Source organism: Haematobia irritans, chromosome 4 (assembly GCF_050003625.1).
Source record: "Haematobia irritans isolate KBUSLIRL chromosome 4, ASM5000362v1, whole genome shotgun sequence".
NCBI classification, from domain to species: Eukaryota; Metazoa; Arthropoda; class Insecta; order Diptera; family Muscidae; genus Haematobia; species Haematobia irritans.
This window is the reverse complement of record NC_134400.1, coordinates 151,341,739-151,358,333: the sequence shown is the minus strand read 5'-3', so window position 1 is coordinate 151,358,333 and position 16,595 is coordinate 151,341,739. Positions and strand designations below refer to the sequence as shown.

General features: G+C 35.8%; 1 protein-coding gene across 1 annotated transcript in view; it reads left to right on the top strand.

The window, feature by feature from the left end:
- LOC142235815 (uncharacterized) overlaps positions 1–11,727 on the top strand; it is a 43,311-nt gene extending 31,584 nt beyond the window's left edge. The window contains exons 7-9 of the mRNA XM_075307072.1: positions 34–490; positions 10,602–11,170; positions 11,240–11,727. Of these exons, the coding sequence (XP_075163187.1) occupies positions 34–490; positions 10,602–11,170; positions 11,240–11,586 (1,373 nt within the window). The 3' untranslated portion in view covers positions 11,587–11,727. The remainder of the gene's footprint in view (positions 1–33; positions 491–10,601; positions 11,171–11,239) is intronic.
- The last annotated feature ends 4,868 nt before the right edge of the window (positions 11,728–16,595 follow it).

The following is a 16,595-nucleotide window of genomic DNA, read 5'->3' as shown; positions in this document are numbered from 1 at the left end:
CCTCTCCCATAGATATTTTGATTTGATTTGCAGATATTTTCAAAAGGGCCTTTGAAACAAGTGTCAAGTATGGCTATATGCTCAAGCTTTGGATGTTACATCGTCTGATCGTTGTCAGTGCTGATCCAGAAATGAACGAACAAATCTTGTCGAGTACAACACATATAAGCAAACATCATTTGTATGGTGTTCTCCATCAATGGCTGGGTAATGGTCTTCTCATTAGTGATGGTCATAAATGGCATTCGCGTCGTAAGATTATAACGCCAACATTTCATTTTAAGATATTGGAACAGTTTCTCGATGTATTCCATCAACAATCCGAAGTTTTCGTCAACTGTTTAGCATCGAAGGCAGATGGTGTCACAGTATTTAATGTGTATCCTTATGTTTGTGCTGCCACATTGGATATTATAGCAGAGACTGCCATGGGTACTAAGGTGATGGCTCAAACCGATATAAATATGGAATACACCAAAGCTGTACATGAGTAAGTACATGCACTAATAGAACCTTGGCCGGCAAGGCAAAATTTTAGATACCCAGCAAAAGAAATATTCTGCAAAATAGTTTTAATACCCACCACCATAGAATGATGATGGTGGTATAATAAGTTTGCCATTCCGTTTGTAACACATCGAAATATCGATTTCCGACTATATAAAGTATATATATATATATATATATATATATATATATATATATATATATATATATATATATATATATATATATATATATATATATATATATATATATATATATATATATATATATATATATATATATATATATATATATATATATATATATATATATATATATATATATATATATATATATATATATATATATATATATATATATATATATATATATATATATATATATATATATATATATATATTCTTGATAAGGGAGAAATTCTAAGACGATATAAGCATGTCCGTCTGTCTGTCTGTCTGTTGTAATCACGCTACAGCCTTCAATAATGGGGCTATTGTCCTGAAATTTGGCACAGATTCGTTTTTTGTTTGCAGGCAGGTCAAGTTCGAAGATGGGCTATATTGGCCCAGGTTTTTATATAGTCCTCATATAAACCGACCTCCCGATTTGGGGTCTTGTGCTTCTAGAAACCATAGTTTTTACCCAATTTGCCTGAAAATGAAAGTCTGGAGTTTTTTAGGGTTATAAATAGGTGTGGTGAATACATTGGTTTTGATATAGCCTTCTTATAAACCGGCTCTCCATTTTGGGGTCTATATTCTAGATCCTCCATATAGACCGATTTCATTTCTTGAGGGTATGGAAGGCGCACTAATCATATAAATTGCTTGATACTGAAGGCAAAATTTCCATCCGATTTGCCTGAAATCTAGAGGTGTGTTAGGTCCACAAATAGGTGTTGCGAATAAGGTGTGCGTCGGTCCATGTTTTCATATAGCCGTCATATGGTTCAATCTTCCGATTTGTGTTCTCGGGTCCTACACTGTTAGAAAAATATGTTTTTCATATGTTCCGATATAAACAAAATGTGTTTCGGGCACAATTTTTAAACACAATATATTTAAGTGCAAACATGTAATGTTCTCAAACTAACAATAAATGTTTGGGACACAATGTTAATATGTTAGAATATATTATGTTTGGGGCATGAATGTTTCATAGAAATAATATGTGTGAATGTAAACATATATAAATTTACAAATTTCGAGTAAACATATATATGTTGTGCTATTTTATTAAGAGAGCGACAGAGAGAGAGAGAGAGTACAGAGAACGAAATAGAGATGGAAACCGGGAGAGTTGACGAAAGATATCAACATAACACAGCGAAAGAATCAAAAGAGAGCAATTTCTGTGAAACCGCTTGTATGTTGTTTCGGAAAACTGTTTTATGATAAGGCCAATAAATTGATATGCTTAAGTCTAAATATTATTTAATTTGAATATTAGAATGAGTATTTGGAGTAAAGAGAATAGACATTCGGAACCAAGAGAATAGACATTTGAAAAAAAACAGCATGTATTTTCGCCTTGAGAGCAGCATTTTATGTATGTGTGGACATGTGTTTTGTTCATCATTTTGGTATTATGGGCAACATTTTTTACTTGGTTCGTTAAAAGAAATCGGAACGTACGATTTCTTTTAACGAAACAACGTCTTCTGTAAATGTGTAAATAAAAAAAAAAAAATTGGTGTTCGGCCGAAGCAGGGATTGAACCCACGACCCTTTGCATGCAAGGTAGACATGGTAACCACTGCTCCACGTGGCCAACAAATGTATGTTTCTGTTAAATAATGTTGTTTGCATGGGCTCGTGGGCGCTGCAAACTATGCTATATAAATGTAACTTATAACCATAATTTTCTACTGGTGACTATAACAGCTACGTAGCCCAGTGGATAGTGTGTTGGCTTACAAACTGTATGGTCCTCGGTTCGATTCTCAGTGCAGGCGAAAGGTAAAATTTAAAAAAAATTATAAAAGTGAATAATTTCTTCAACATTATTTGTATTACCGAAAAAGGTGCCAAGAACTAAAAAATTTCGTGGAAGTGAAAATTATGCGAGGGAATGAGCACAATCTTCTTTGGGCAAAATTCTTCCAAGCATATAATATTTTTGGGCTCAAAATGCTTCCAAACATATAATTTGTTCACACAAAACAAACATATTAATGTTTCGGCAGTATCCAATAATGTATGTGCTTCCTGCAAAATATGTTTGGAACATATGTTAGAGAAGCAATTTTTTTGAGGGTGTAGACACCGCAATTGTTGTCCGACTTGCTTAAAATTAGGAATCTAAAGGTGTGTTAGGTCCACAAATAGGTGTGATGAATATTGTGTGCATCGGTCCATGTTTTGTAATAGGTGTCATACACCCTCAAAAGAAACAAAAAAACGCTTCTGTAACATATACTCCCAAAAACATTCTGCTTCAAGCATATATATCTTCAGGATTGGTCGAAATATTATTTATATTGTTCAAACATATTATGTTTCACCTTAAGTATACACTGTTAGAAAAAACTTTTAATGAAATTTTCTTTGTATATACATATTTTTAAGGCGTCAATTGGTTACTTCCATTCTTTTACTTGCAGCATACTCTCTAGGTCTCTTTTTCTAAACGCATATATGCATAATATGGTCTAACATATTAACATATATGTCCCAAACATTTTATGCTAGTTTATGAACATTATATGTTTGCACTTAAAAATATTGTAAATTGTTTGAGTTAAGTGTCAGATTCCCTAAATAATGTCTTGATACATTGCTTATGCGAGCTAAAGACAACTAAATTTCCAAATTCAGACCACTGTTGTCACTCGTGGCAAAATATTCTACCAAAATTTGAATAAAATTTTACCAAAAATCTACAAAATTTAAAATACTCTTATTTTGAAGTTTTTGATTAAATGTTTGTGGTTAGTATGAAAAAACAAAATTTTTTCTTCGAAAAAATACTTCAGCAGTAAGAGTTGTTGAGCAGTTGGTACTGCTTCTCTCCCTTACAATCCTGCTGAAACATTGCTCCATTTTTTTGCTGGGGTATTATAAGTTAGTGCATATGTTTGCAACACCCAGAAGGAGACGAGATAGACACATGGTGTCTTTGGCAAAAATACTCAGGGTGGGCTCCTGAGTCGATATGGCCATGTCCGTCTGTCTGTGAACACATTTTTGTAATCAAAGTCTAGGGCGCAGTTTTAGTCCAATCGACAAATTTTCGGTTCAGATTTAGATGTAGTTCCCATATATATCTTCCGCCCGATATGGACTTATATGGACCCAAAAGCCACAGTTTTACCCCAGTTTGGTTGAAAATTTGCACTAGGAGTACAATTAGTAGCGTAGTCAAGTGTGCTAAATTTTATTGAAATCGGTTCAGATTTAGATATAGCTCCCATATATATCGTTCGTCCGATTTACACTCATATGACCACAGAGGCCAATTTTTAACTCCGATTTAGTTGAAATTTTGCACAGGGAGTAGAATTAGCATTCTAGCTATGCGTGCCAAATTTGGTTGAAATCGGTTCAGATTTAGATATAGCTCCCATATATATGTTTTTCTCATTTCGACAAAAATGATCAAAATACCAAAATTTTCCTTGTAAAATCGCCCTTCACCACTACTGTGGTACAGGGTATAATAAGTTTGTGCATTTGTATGTAACGCGAAGAAGGAAAAGTCTGAGACCCATCGTTTGGTATACCGATCGTCTTAGAATTAAATTCTGAGTCGATTTAGCAATGCCCGTCTGTGTGTCCGTCTGTCTGTTCATGTATTTTTGTGCGCAATGTACAGGTCGCAGTTTAAGTCCGATCGTCCTCAAATTAGGCATAGGGTCGTTTTTTGGAACAAAGACAACCGCTATTCTTTCTTCAACTTCCGTACATCCGAATATTTTATGAGTCTCGAAAAACTTGAAAAATATCAGCCAAATCGGTTCAGATTTAGATATAGCTCCCATATATATATCTTTCGTCCGATTTAGACTCATATGGCAACAGAGGCCAACGTTTACTACCGATTTTCGTGAAATTTTGCACTGAGAGTAGAATTGACATTCTACCAATGCTTGGTAAATTTGATTGGAATCGGTTCAGATTTAGATATAGCCGATTTGGACTTATATGGCCTCAAAAGCTAGAGTTTTGACCTGACTTACTTCAAATTTTGCACGAGAGGTATGTTTAACGGTGTCGTTATGTGTGCCAAATTTGGTTAAAATCGGTTCAGATTTAGATATAGCTCCCATATATATCTTTCGTCTGATTTGGACTTATATGGCCTCAAAAGCCAGAGTTGTGCCCTGACTTGCTTCACATTTTGCACAAGGAGTACGTTTAATAGTATCGGTAAGTGTGCCAAATTTGGTTAAAATCGGTTCAGATTTAGATATAGCTTCGCCCGATTTACACTCATATGGCCACGGGGCCAAAGTTATTCTCCCATTTACGTGAAATTTTGCAGAGATTGCAGAATTATTATTCTAACTATGCATGTCAAATTTAGTCAAAATCGGTTCAGATTATATATGGCTCCCATATATATGTATACCAGAGTTGGTGAAATATGGTAGACTATTTCATATTTCAGACCCATTTTCAATGGGATTTTCCTCCAGTTGACTGGATAGTTTCCACAGAGAATATATTTAAAATGATATTTAAGTGTGTCACGTTTGATCTAATTTGGTTCAGATTTAGATAAAGCCTCCATATATTCGTTTTTCCGGTTTATACAAATATGGCCAAAATGTCCACACTTTACACAAAATTTTGTGATGATTTCCCCATATCTTAGTTATATCCTACACACTGTAGTGTCAGCATTTCCACAGAGCGATTGAGTTTTAAATAAGGTTCCAAGTCGCCCGACTTGACCACATATCTTGGCGAGATCTAACCAATATCCTTGTAAAATCGCCACTGCTGAGTAGCAAAAATTGTAAATATTATTCTAATTGTCATTCATAAATGCTCTTTTGTACAATTGCATTAAAATTGTTCTCGCTTCATATTTCCCATATTTTTATACCCACCACCATAGAATGGTGACGGGGTATAATAAGTTTGTCATTCCGTTTGTAACACATTGAAATATCGATTTCCGACTATATAAAGTATATATATATTCTTGATCAGGGAGAAATTCTAAGACGATATAACCATGTCCGTCTGTCTGTCTGTCTGTCTGTCCGTCTGTCTGCCTGTCTGTCTGTTGTAATCACGCTACAGTCTTCAATAATGAAGCAATCGTGCTGAAATTTTGCACAAACTCGTCTTTTGTCTGCAGACAGGTCAAGTTCGAAGATGGACTATATCGGTCCAGGTTTTGGTATAGTCCCCATATAAACCGACCTCCCGATTTGGGGTCTTAGCTTATAGAAACCATAGTTTTTATCCAATTCGTCTGAAATTGGAAATATAGAAATGGTGAGTATCGGTCCATGTTTTAGTATAGCCCCCATATAGACCGATCTCCAGATTTAACTCCTTGGGTTTCTAGAAACCGTAGTTTTTATTCAATTTACCAGAAATTGGAAATCTAGAGGTATTGTAGGACCACAAATACGTGTGTCAAAAATTGTGAGTATCGGTCCATATTTTGGTATAGCCCACATATAGACCGATCTCCAGATTTAACTCCTTGGGTTTCTAGAAACCGTAGTTTTTATTCAATTTACCAGAAATTGGAAATTTAGAGGTATTGTAGGACCACAAATACGTGTGTCAAAAATTTTGAGTGTCGGTCCATATTTTGGTATAGTCCCCATATAAACCGACCTCCCGATTTGGGGTCGTGAGCTTATAGAAACCGTAGTTTTTATCCAATTCGTCTGAAATTGGAAATCTAGAGATATTTTAGGACTATAAAGACGTGTGCCAAAAATGGGAAGTATCGGTCCATATTTTGGTATAGCCCCCATATAGACCGATCTCCAGATTTTACTTGTCGTACTTATAGAAACCGTAGTTTTTATCCAATTTGCCTGAAATTGGAAATCTAGAGGTATTTTAGGACCATAAAGAGTTGTGCCAAAAATGGTGAGTATCGGTCCATGTTTTGGTATAGACCCCATATAGACCGATCTCCAGATTTTATTTCTTGGGCTTCTAGAAACTGTATTTACTATGCGATTTGCATGAAATTTGAAATCTAGAGGTATTTTATGACCATAAGTAGGGGAGTTGAAAATGGGGAGTATCGTTTCATGTTTTAGTGTAGCCCCCATATTGACCAATCCCCCGATTTTACTTCTTGGGCGTCTATAAACTGTATTTTCTATCCGATTTGCTTGAAATTGAAAATCTAGAAGTATTTTAAGACCACAAATAGGGGTGTCGAAAATGGGGAGTATCGGTCCAAGTTTTGGTATTGCCCCCATATAGACCGATCTCCCGATTTTACTTCTTGGGCGTCTAGATACTGTATTTTCTATCCGATTTGCTTGAAATTGAAAATCTAGAGGTATTTTAAGATCACAAATCGAAATCGAAAATGGGGAGTATCGGTCCCAGTTTTGATATATCTCCCATATAAAGCGATTCCCCGATTTGGGGTCTTGAGCTTCTAGAAACCGTAGTTTTTATTCGATTTGCTTAAAATGGGAAATGGAGATGTATTTTAGGACCACAAATAGCTGTGCAGACTGATCGCCCGATTTTAGATTTCGTAGTTTTTACCCAATTTGTCGGAAATTTGAATTCTAGAGGTATTTGAGGAACATTAAGAGGTGTGCCGAAAATTTTGAGTATTGGTCCATGTTTTGGTATAGCCCACATGGTTAGGTTAGGTTAGGTGGCAGCCCGATGTATAAGGCTCACTTAGACTATTCAGTCAATTGTGGTATCAGTGGTGAACTTCTCTCTTATCACTGAGTGCTGCCCGATTCCATGTTAAGCTCAATGACAAGGGACCTCCTTTTTATAGCTGAGTCCGAACGGCGTTCCACATTGCAGTGAAACCACATAAAGAAGCTTTGAAACCCTCAGAAATGTCACCAGTATTACTGAGGTGAGATAATCCACCGTTGAAAAAAATTTTGGGGTTCGGTCGTAGCAGGAATCGAACCCACGACCTTGTGTATGCAAGGCGGGCATGCTAACCATTGCACCACGGTGACTCCCTATATAGACCTACCTCCCCCATGTAGACCTACCTCCCGGATTTAGTTTTTATGCTGCTAGAATATGTATTTTTTATCCACTTTGCCTGAAAATATTAATATACTGTTATTTTTGACCCTCAAAAATTTGTATCGCATTTATTTCTATCGGTCCATTATGTAAGACATTTATCGATCGACCGATTTCATTTCTTGAGGGTATAGCAGGATCACATCAATTGCTTAAAACTAAAAGTAAAATTTCCAGATTTTACTCCTCGTTATCATTTAAATAATGGCGGTAAAAATCTACGGATTTAAGATTTCAAATCAAGGCTTTTTTGATCATTTAAACGATAACATATGTTTACGATTTCTCTAAAATTCAAACAAAATTGGTTCTTATAAATCCAGAATCTGATCTGGTATTCATAGGTAGAATCTTTAAATTTATATGCGGGAAGTGTACTGGTTGAATTGATCTGCTTGGGGCAATATCTGTCATCTAACCCCCTTAAATCCTACATATATTGTCAAGATACCTGCACCGACGAAGAGTTTTCAAAGGAAACTATTATATTTGTTTCACGGTGGTTGGTATTTAAGATTCGGCCCGGCCGAACTTACTACTGTATATACTTGTTTTTACTAACACTGTATTTCATCCCAGGGCATTAGCCGATTTAAACTATAATTCTAGAGTTTTTGTAAAAGTACAAAAAATTGTGTCCATTAAAAGCATCTGGAAATGCAAACCTTTTATAGCTCCCAGCAAATTTGAAGTAGTTGGGATGGTAACACAAATGTTTGTCTACATAGTGGTGAAGGGTATAATATAGTCGGCCCCGCCCGACTTTAGGCTTTCCTTACTTGTTGTTTTTTTTATTAACATTGTGTTCCACCCTAGTGCATTAGCCGACTTAAATTTTGAGTCTATAGATTTTGTAGAAGTCTATAAAATTCTGTCCAGATCGAGTGATATTTAAATGTATGTACAAATATCCTTTGAATTGTAAATGTGTTGAATTTTAAAGGTTTTAACGATTTTAGCTTGTACCAACAATGGAAGTTACTTCTTCTACAAAAAGAGTGAACCTACTCATAATGCACTTTGATAGTATGACCTAACACGAAACTAAAATATTTTAAAGATATTGAATCTATTGAAAATTTTGTAAATAGTTTTTTTCTATTGAACATTTTGTCAAAATTTTTCTATTGAAAATGTTGTCAAAATTTTATTCCTAAAGAATATTTTCACGAAATTTTATTACTATAGACAAATTTGTCAAAATTTTATTTCTATAGAACATTTTCTCAAAATAATATTTCTATAGAATTTTTTTTTTTGTTATATTTTATTTCTGCAGAAAATTTTGTCAAAATTTTATTTCTACAGAAAATTTTGTCAAAATTTTATTTTTATAGAATATTTTGTCAATATTTTATTTCTGTTCACAATTTTTTTATTTCTGTAGGAAATTTTTTCAAAATTTCATTTTTATAGAAAATTTTCTCAAAATTTTAATTTTTTTTTTTTTGAAAATTTTATTTCTATTGAAAATTTTATCAATATTTTATTTCTATAGAAAATTTTACCAAAATTTTATTCCTATAGAAATTTTGTCAAAATTTTATTTCAATAGAAATTTTGCCAAAATTTTATTTTTATAGAAAAATTTGTCAACATTTTATTTCTGTAGAAAATTTTGTCAACATTTTATTTCTATAGAAAATTTTGCCAACATTTGATTTCTTTAGAAATTTTGTCAAAATTTTATTTTTATAAAAATTTTGTCAATATTTTATTTCTGTTCACAATTTTGTCAACCAACATTTTATTTCTGTAGGAAATTTTGTCAAAATTTCATTTTTATAGAAAATTTTCTCAAAATTTTAGTTTTTTTTGAAAATTTTATTTCTATTGAAAATTTTATCAATATTTTATTTCTATAGAAAATTTTACCAAAATTTTATTTCTATAGAAATTTTGTCAAAATTTTATTTCTATAGAAATTTTGTCAAAATTTTATTTTTATAGAAAAATTTGTCAACATTTTATTTCTGTTGAAAATTTTGTCAACATTTTGTTTCTATAGAAAATTTTGCCAAAATTTTATTTCTTTAGAAATTTTGTCAAAATTTTATTTTTATAAAAATTTTGTCAAAATTTTATTCCATTTTGTTGTTTTTGATTTCAGCGTGAAACCATGCATTGACTAAACTACAAGTGTTGCTGAACCAACAGAGGAAAATAATTTTATCTCTATTTTGTCAAGATTTTAGTTTTTTTTTGAAAAATTTGTCAAAATTTTATTTCAAAAAAAAGTTTGTCAAAATTTTATTTCTATAGAAAAGTTTGTCAAAATTTTATTTCTATAGAAAAGTTTGTCAAAATTTTATTTCTATAGAACATTTTCTTAAAATTATATTTTTATGGATTTTTTTTTTTCAAAATGTTAGTTCTACAGAAAATTTTGTCAAAATTTTATTTTTATAGAAAAATTTGTCAACATTTTATTTCTGTTGAAAATTTTGTCAATATTTTATTTCTATAGAAAATTTTGTCAAATTTTTAATTCTATAGAAAGTTTTCTTAAAATTTTATTTATATAGATTTTGTTTCCATAGACAACTTTGTCAAAATTTTACCAAACCGTAAAAAATCTATAATTTTTGGTAGAATTCTATAGAAATTGTCAACATTTTATTTTTAAAGAAAATTTTATTCCTATAGAACATATGTTAAAAGTTTATTTCTATAGAAAATTACGGTGTGACCATAGCCTTAGTCACACCGGAAAACTTTTGCTAAGCGGACTGCATTTTACATTATGGTAAAACCACTTAGACAACCTTTGATACATACACACAAATATCCACCCTTGCATTGCCTGATATTTTTCTCTACTAATATTTGTTAATCGCCACCCTAATATTGTTCTAATGGAATATTTCAATTTGTTTCTTCCAGAATGACACAAGTTATGGCATGGCGATTCCTAAACATGCACTTACACAATGACTTGCTATTCTCAATTCTTCATCCATTCCAAAAAATCCGCATGATGAAAAATTTTCGAATTCTACGAGAATTTACACACAAAGTAATAAAGGAAAGGCGTAAGGCATTGGAACAAAAACTAAACGGAGTGCCCGAGCAAAAAAATACAGATGACCATAATGACATTGGCCTTAAGAAACGTATGGCTTTGCTTGATGTACTTCTACAATCGAATATTGATGGCCAACCCCTGACGGATGAAGATATCAGAGAAGAAGTTGATACCTTCATGTTTGAAGGACATGATACCACAGCATCGGCTCTGGCCTTTACTCTATACCTCCTGGCACGAAATCCTAGAGTGCAGAATAAACTTCTGGCGGAAATTCGTCAAGTGTATGGAGATGATAATGTGGCTTCGGCATCCATGATGACCCTACATGAGATGAAATATTTAGAATGTGTCATTAAGGAATCTTTACGTTTGTATCCTCCTGTTCCAATCATAGCTCGAAGGATGAATGAGGATTTTAGCTATAGTGAGTATACGATTTGGCTCTTCTAAGTTTCGGATAATTTAAGTCTACTGATGTTTTGTTTTTTTATAGAACATTCAACTCTGGGTGATGGAGTTATACCGGCAGGATCTGAAGTTGTTCTTTTCATATTTGCCATGGCTGAGTTTAGTTATATATATGAGAATCCTAAAGAATTCATACCAGAACGTCATGAGGATGTGAACTCCAACACCAACTTCCATTACATTCCATTCAGTGCTGGTCCACGAAATTGTATTGGTCAAAAGTTTGCCATGCTTGAAATGAAGGTTGTCCTGAGTCACATTATTCAAGCTTATGAACTATTGCCCCTGGGAGAGAATATTCAACCCACTTTAGGATTGGTTTTACGTTCCGTCAATGGCATGCAATTGGGTATGAGGAGGAGAACAACGTAATGTATTCTTTGATAAGCCACCTTGCAATGCTGTCTAAGATAAATCTGGTTGTGCTAAATAATAGTAGTAAATTTCGCAAAATTTTATTATTTATTTATTTATTTAAAATTTTTTAAACGATAATGAATTATTAGAACAAAATGTTGTTGACTCTTTTGCAAAATTTTATTTATTTCAACAACTACCAAATGATTTTAAGGTGTCGAAATTTCTTTTCTCTTAGCTAGGCTGTGACATTCCCAGCAAAAAAAAAAATTAACAAGTATATATGGCCGTAAGTTCGGTCAGGCCGAATCTTATGTACCCTCCACCATGGGTAGCGTAGAAACTTCTACGAAAGACTGTCATCTATAATCGAATTACTTGGGTTGTGGTATCTTAAATCGTTTTCTAAATTGTGAGTTAGTCCATACGTGGTATATATTAGACAAAAAAGGTGTAGGTAAGTCTACAAATAATTACGAATCAATATGGACTTTTGCACGGTACGTAGGGAGCCAGAATTGAAATATAGGGGTCGCTTATATGGGGACTATATACCATTATAAACTTGATATGGACCAATTTTTGTGTGATTGGGGATTGATTTATCTGAGGGCTATATATAACTATAGACCGATATGGACCTAGTTAGGCATGGTTGTTAACGGCCATATACTGGCACAATGTACAAAATTTCAACTGACTCGGATGAAATTTGCTCCTCCAAGAGGGTCCAAAACCAAATCTCGGGATCGGGGCTGATATGGACATACTAACATACTATCACCACGTACCAAATTTCAACCAGATCGGATGAATTTTGCTTCTCCAGAAGGCACCGGAGGTCAAATCTGGGGATCGGTCTATATGGGGGTTATATATAATTATGGACTGATATGAACCAATTCCTGCATAGTTGTTGGATACCATATACTAACATCACGTACCAAATTTCAACCGAATCGGACGAATTTTGCTCTTCCAAGGGGCTCCGGAGGTCAAATCTGTGGATCGGTTTATATGGGGGCTATATATAATTATGGACCGATATGGACCAATTTTTGCATGGTCATTAGAGACCATATACTAACACCATGTAGAAAATTTCAGCCGGATCGGATGAAATTTGCTTCTCTTAGAGGCTCCGCAAGCCAAATCGGGGGATCGGTTTATATGGGGGCTATATATTATTATTGACCGATGTGAACCAATTTTTGCATAGTTGCTAGAGACCATATACTAACACTATATATTGGGTATCTTCGGTCTATATGGGACATGACAGGGAGATGCCTCCATGTGCCGTTAAGACCTTAGTTGAGGAGTCACTGAAAACAAAGACGAAACTCATTATGGGATGCGATGCGAATGCGCATCATAGTATTTGGGGAAGTAGTGATACTAATGCAAGGGGAGAGTCGCTAATAGAGTTTATTTTGCGTACTAATCTGGTAGTTTGCAACAAGGGAGATGCCCCAACCTTTGTCACTAAAAACATGCAAGAGGTTTTGGACATCACCTTGGCCTCGCAAGAACTGAATGAAATGGTATCTGAGTGGCATGTTTTAAGTAAACACAGCTTCTCAGATCATCGCTACATCAGTTTCAAATTTGATGTTCATACCACCAAGACCATATTTCCGCCAAATGTTAGGAAAGCTGACTGGAATAGGTATAGGGAATCGTTCAATATGATGATACCGGGAATACCAGAGACAAATATGAGCACTGTGCAAGTTATCGAACACGCAGTGGAGAGGATTACTAAGGCCTTCAACATTTCACTGAAAGCTGCATGCCCTAAAGGGAAGCCAAGGGGGAAAAATCGACCACCACGGAGTTAGTAGACCACCACGGAGTTAGGTAATATGAGGAAATCGTGCAGGAAGCTCTTTAACAAAGCAAAGTCCACCAGAGCTCCTGTGGATTGGGACGCTTACAAGAAGAATCTGAGAGGATACAAGCGAGAACTGAGAAAGGCTCAGCATAACTCTTGGAATGATTACTGCTGCAGTATTGAGAATACGTCCGAGGCTTCCAGACTACGGAAGGTGCTAGCATCCACGAGCTCCGCTCCAGGTTTCATTAAAACATCGGAGGGCAATTGGACAACGTCCAGTGAGGAGACGCTGGAGGTACAATTGGACACACATTTTCCCGGAAATCAGACGGTTGAACCATGCACTGGCGGTGCCACAGTGGCTCAGCGGTCGTTTCCTATCGGGGAAATTGTATCAGAATCTAGAATAAAATGGGCGTTAAATAGCTTTGGATCATTCAAATCCCCCGGACCTGATGGAATTACTCCGGCGGAGTTAAAAGCGGTGGCTGACAGAATTATCCCCTGGTTGTCGGCGATATATATAGGATGTATCAACTTAGCATATATTCCACGAAAGTGGAGAGAATCAAAAGTCGTTTTCATACCTAAAGCGGGAAAAGCCTCTCACTCGAATGCGAAGGATTTCCGACCAATCAGCTTATCATCATTCCTACTTAAGACTCTGGAGAGGATGATAGATATTTATCTTAGAACTTGAGTCGATTCAAGTTTGCTCTCGAAACGACAACATGCATACTCGAAAGGCAGGTCTACTGAGACCGCATTACATGAACTAGTCAGCTTTATTGAAAGCTCACTATCTGTCAAAGAATACACAATCGTGGCATTTCTAGACATCGAAGGGGCGTTCAATAACGTCCATCCGAGCTCGATATTAAATGGACTGACAACTCTGAATGTTGATCCAGGTATACTTAGGCTGTTAGACGAACTTCTAAGGAAGAGACGCATTTCAGCCACACTAGGACAAGCAAACATACAAAGGTATGTGAACAGAGGCACTCCTCAAGGAGGAGTTCTATCACCTCTTCTTTGGAATGTTGCTATAAACGACCTTCTGATTTCCCTAGAAAAATAAAGGATACAAGTGGTGGCATACGCAGATGATGTGGCGCTAGCAGTCAGGGGAAAATTCCCATCAACAGTTAGAGATATTATACAGAGAGCCCTCCGGATGACTGAGAAATGGGCGAAATATAATGGTCTTGGGGTAAATCCTGCAAAGACAGAACTAGTCATGTACTGCAAAGATCGCAAAACTCCCACGGTTAGGCCCATTTCCTTAGGGGGTATTGAAATTCCCTTTAGGGAGTGTGCAAAATACCTTGGCGTTATTTTGGACAGGAAGCTGAACTTTAAGCTTAATATTGAAGAAAGGGCGAGGAAAGCAACGGTAGCTTTATACTCGTGCAAAAAGGCAATAGGGAAAAAGTGGGGACTAAAACCAAAATTGTACATTGGCTATACACGGCAGTGGTTAGACCTATAATGTTATATGGTGTTGTAGTCTGGTGGCCGGCACTTCACCAGCCGACAAGTTTAGACAAAGTTCAGCGTATGGCGTGCTTGTGTATCTCAGGTGCATTCAGCAAGACAGGACCAAACTCCCTTAATGGCATACTGCATCTATTGCCTTTAGACATTTTGGCCAAACAGTCAGCTGCAACAACGGCTGTGCGGTTGCGCGAGCTATCGCTGTGGCCGGAAAAAATGTACGGTCACAGTTCGGTCCTCAAAATAATGCCAGATGTGCCCAACGTAGTGGATTACACTTTGGCGAGTCCACTTTTCGACAAAAAGTTTGAGACTCTAATTCCCAACAGTGAGGCGTGGTGTACACGGACCCCGGGGAATAAAAGATATATAGTTTTTCTACACTGATGGCTCCAAATTGGATGGCCAAGTGGGTTTCGAAGTATATTCTAAAGATCTGGAACTTCGAATAGCGAAAAGGGTGCCTGGCCACAGGCACATACCGGGGAACTGCGAAGCAGATGAGCTAGCAAGGCTAGGAACTACCTTACATATTCCAGGGGAACTAGAATCTGTTGGTGTGCCTCTGGCTACCTGCAAGCTCTTACTGCGTGAGAAGGCTGTCATGATGGCAAATGTTCGATGGGAGAATTGTAAGGGTTGTAACGACACCAAGCAAATATGACCCCATTTAAACTTAAACCGCACACTAGATATGCTAGTGTTCTCGAGACGCGATATCACTCCTGATATCTGCTATAACGGGTCGCTGCCTGATAGGCGATTTTGCAAAAACTATTGATGCGAAGTATAATGACTATTGTATGAGCTGTCATGATGCGGAGGAAAAGGAATCAATAAAACACCTCTTGTGTGAGTGTCCTGCATTTTGTGTAAGGCGTAAGCAAATTTTAGGGGCATATAGCTTCAGATTACTAGCGGACCTGGAAAACGTTAACTTATGCAGTCTGCTAATGTTTTTGGAACAATCTGGTTGGTTCAACAGAAGAAAATAATCGAGAAGGTTCAACGGTTAAAACTAGAAGTGCCCATATGTAATAGGTACTTTTAGTTAATGTGGTATCACAATGGACTGAATAGTCTAAGTGAGCCTGAATCTTAATCGGGCTGCCACTTTAACTTAACCTAACCTAACACCATGTACCAAATTTCAGCCGGATCGGATGAAATTTGATTCTCTTAGAGGCTCCGCAAGCCAAATCGGGGGATCGGTTTATATGGGGGCTATATATAATTATTGACCGATGTGAACCAATTTTTGCATAGTTGTTAGAGACCACATACTAACACCATGTAGCAACTTTCAGCCGGATCGGATGAAATTTGCTTCTCTTAGATAGTCTGCAAGCCAAATTTGGGGGTCCGTTTATATGGGGGCTATACGTAAAAGTGGACCGATATGGCCCATTTGCAATACCATCCGACCTACATCAATAGCAACTAGTTGTGCTAAGTTTCAAGTCGATAGCTTGTTTCGTTCGGAAGTTAGCGTGATTTCAACAAACGGACGGACGGACGGACATGCTCAGATCGACTTTGAATTTCACCACGACCCAGAATATATATACTTTATGGGGTCTTAGAGCAATATTTCGATGTGTTACAAACAGAATGACAAAGTTAATATACCCCCATCCTATGGTGGAGGGTATAAAAAGATATCTTTGCATACGGAAGTACAATGCACAAT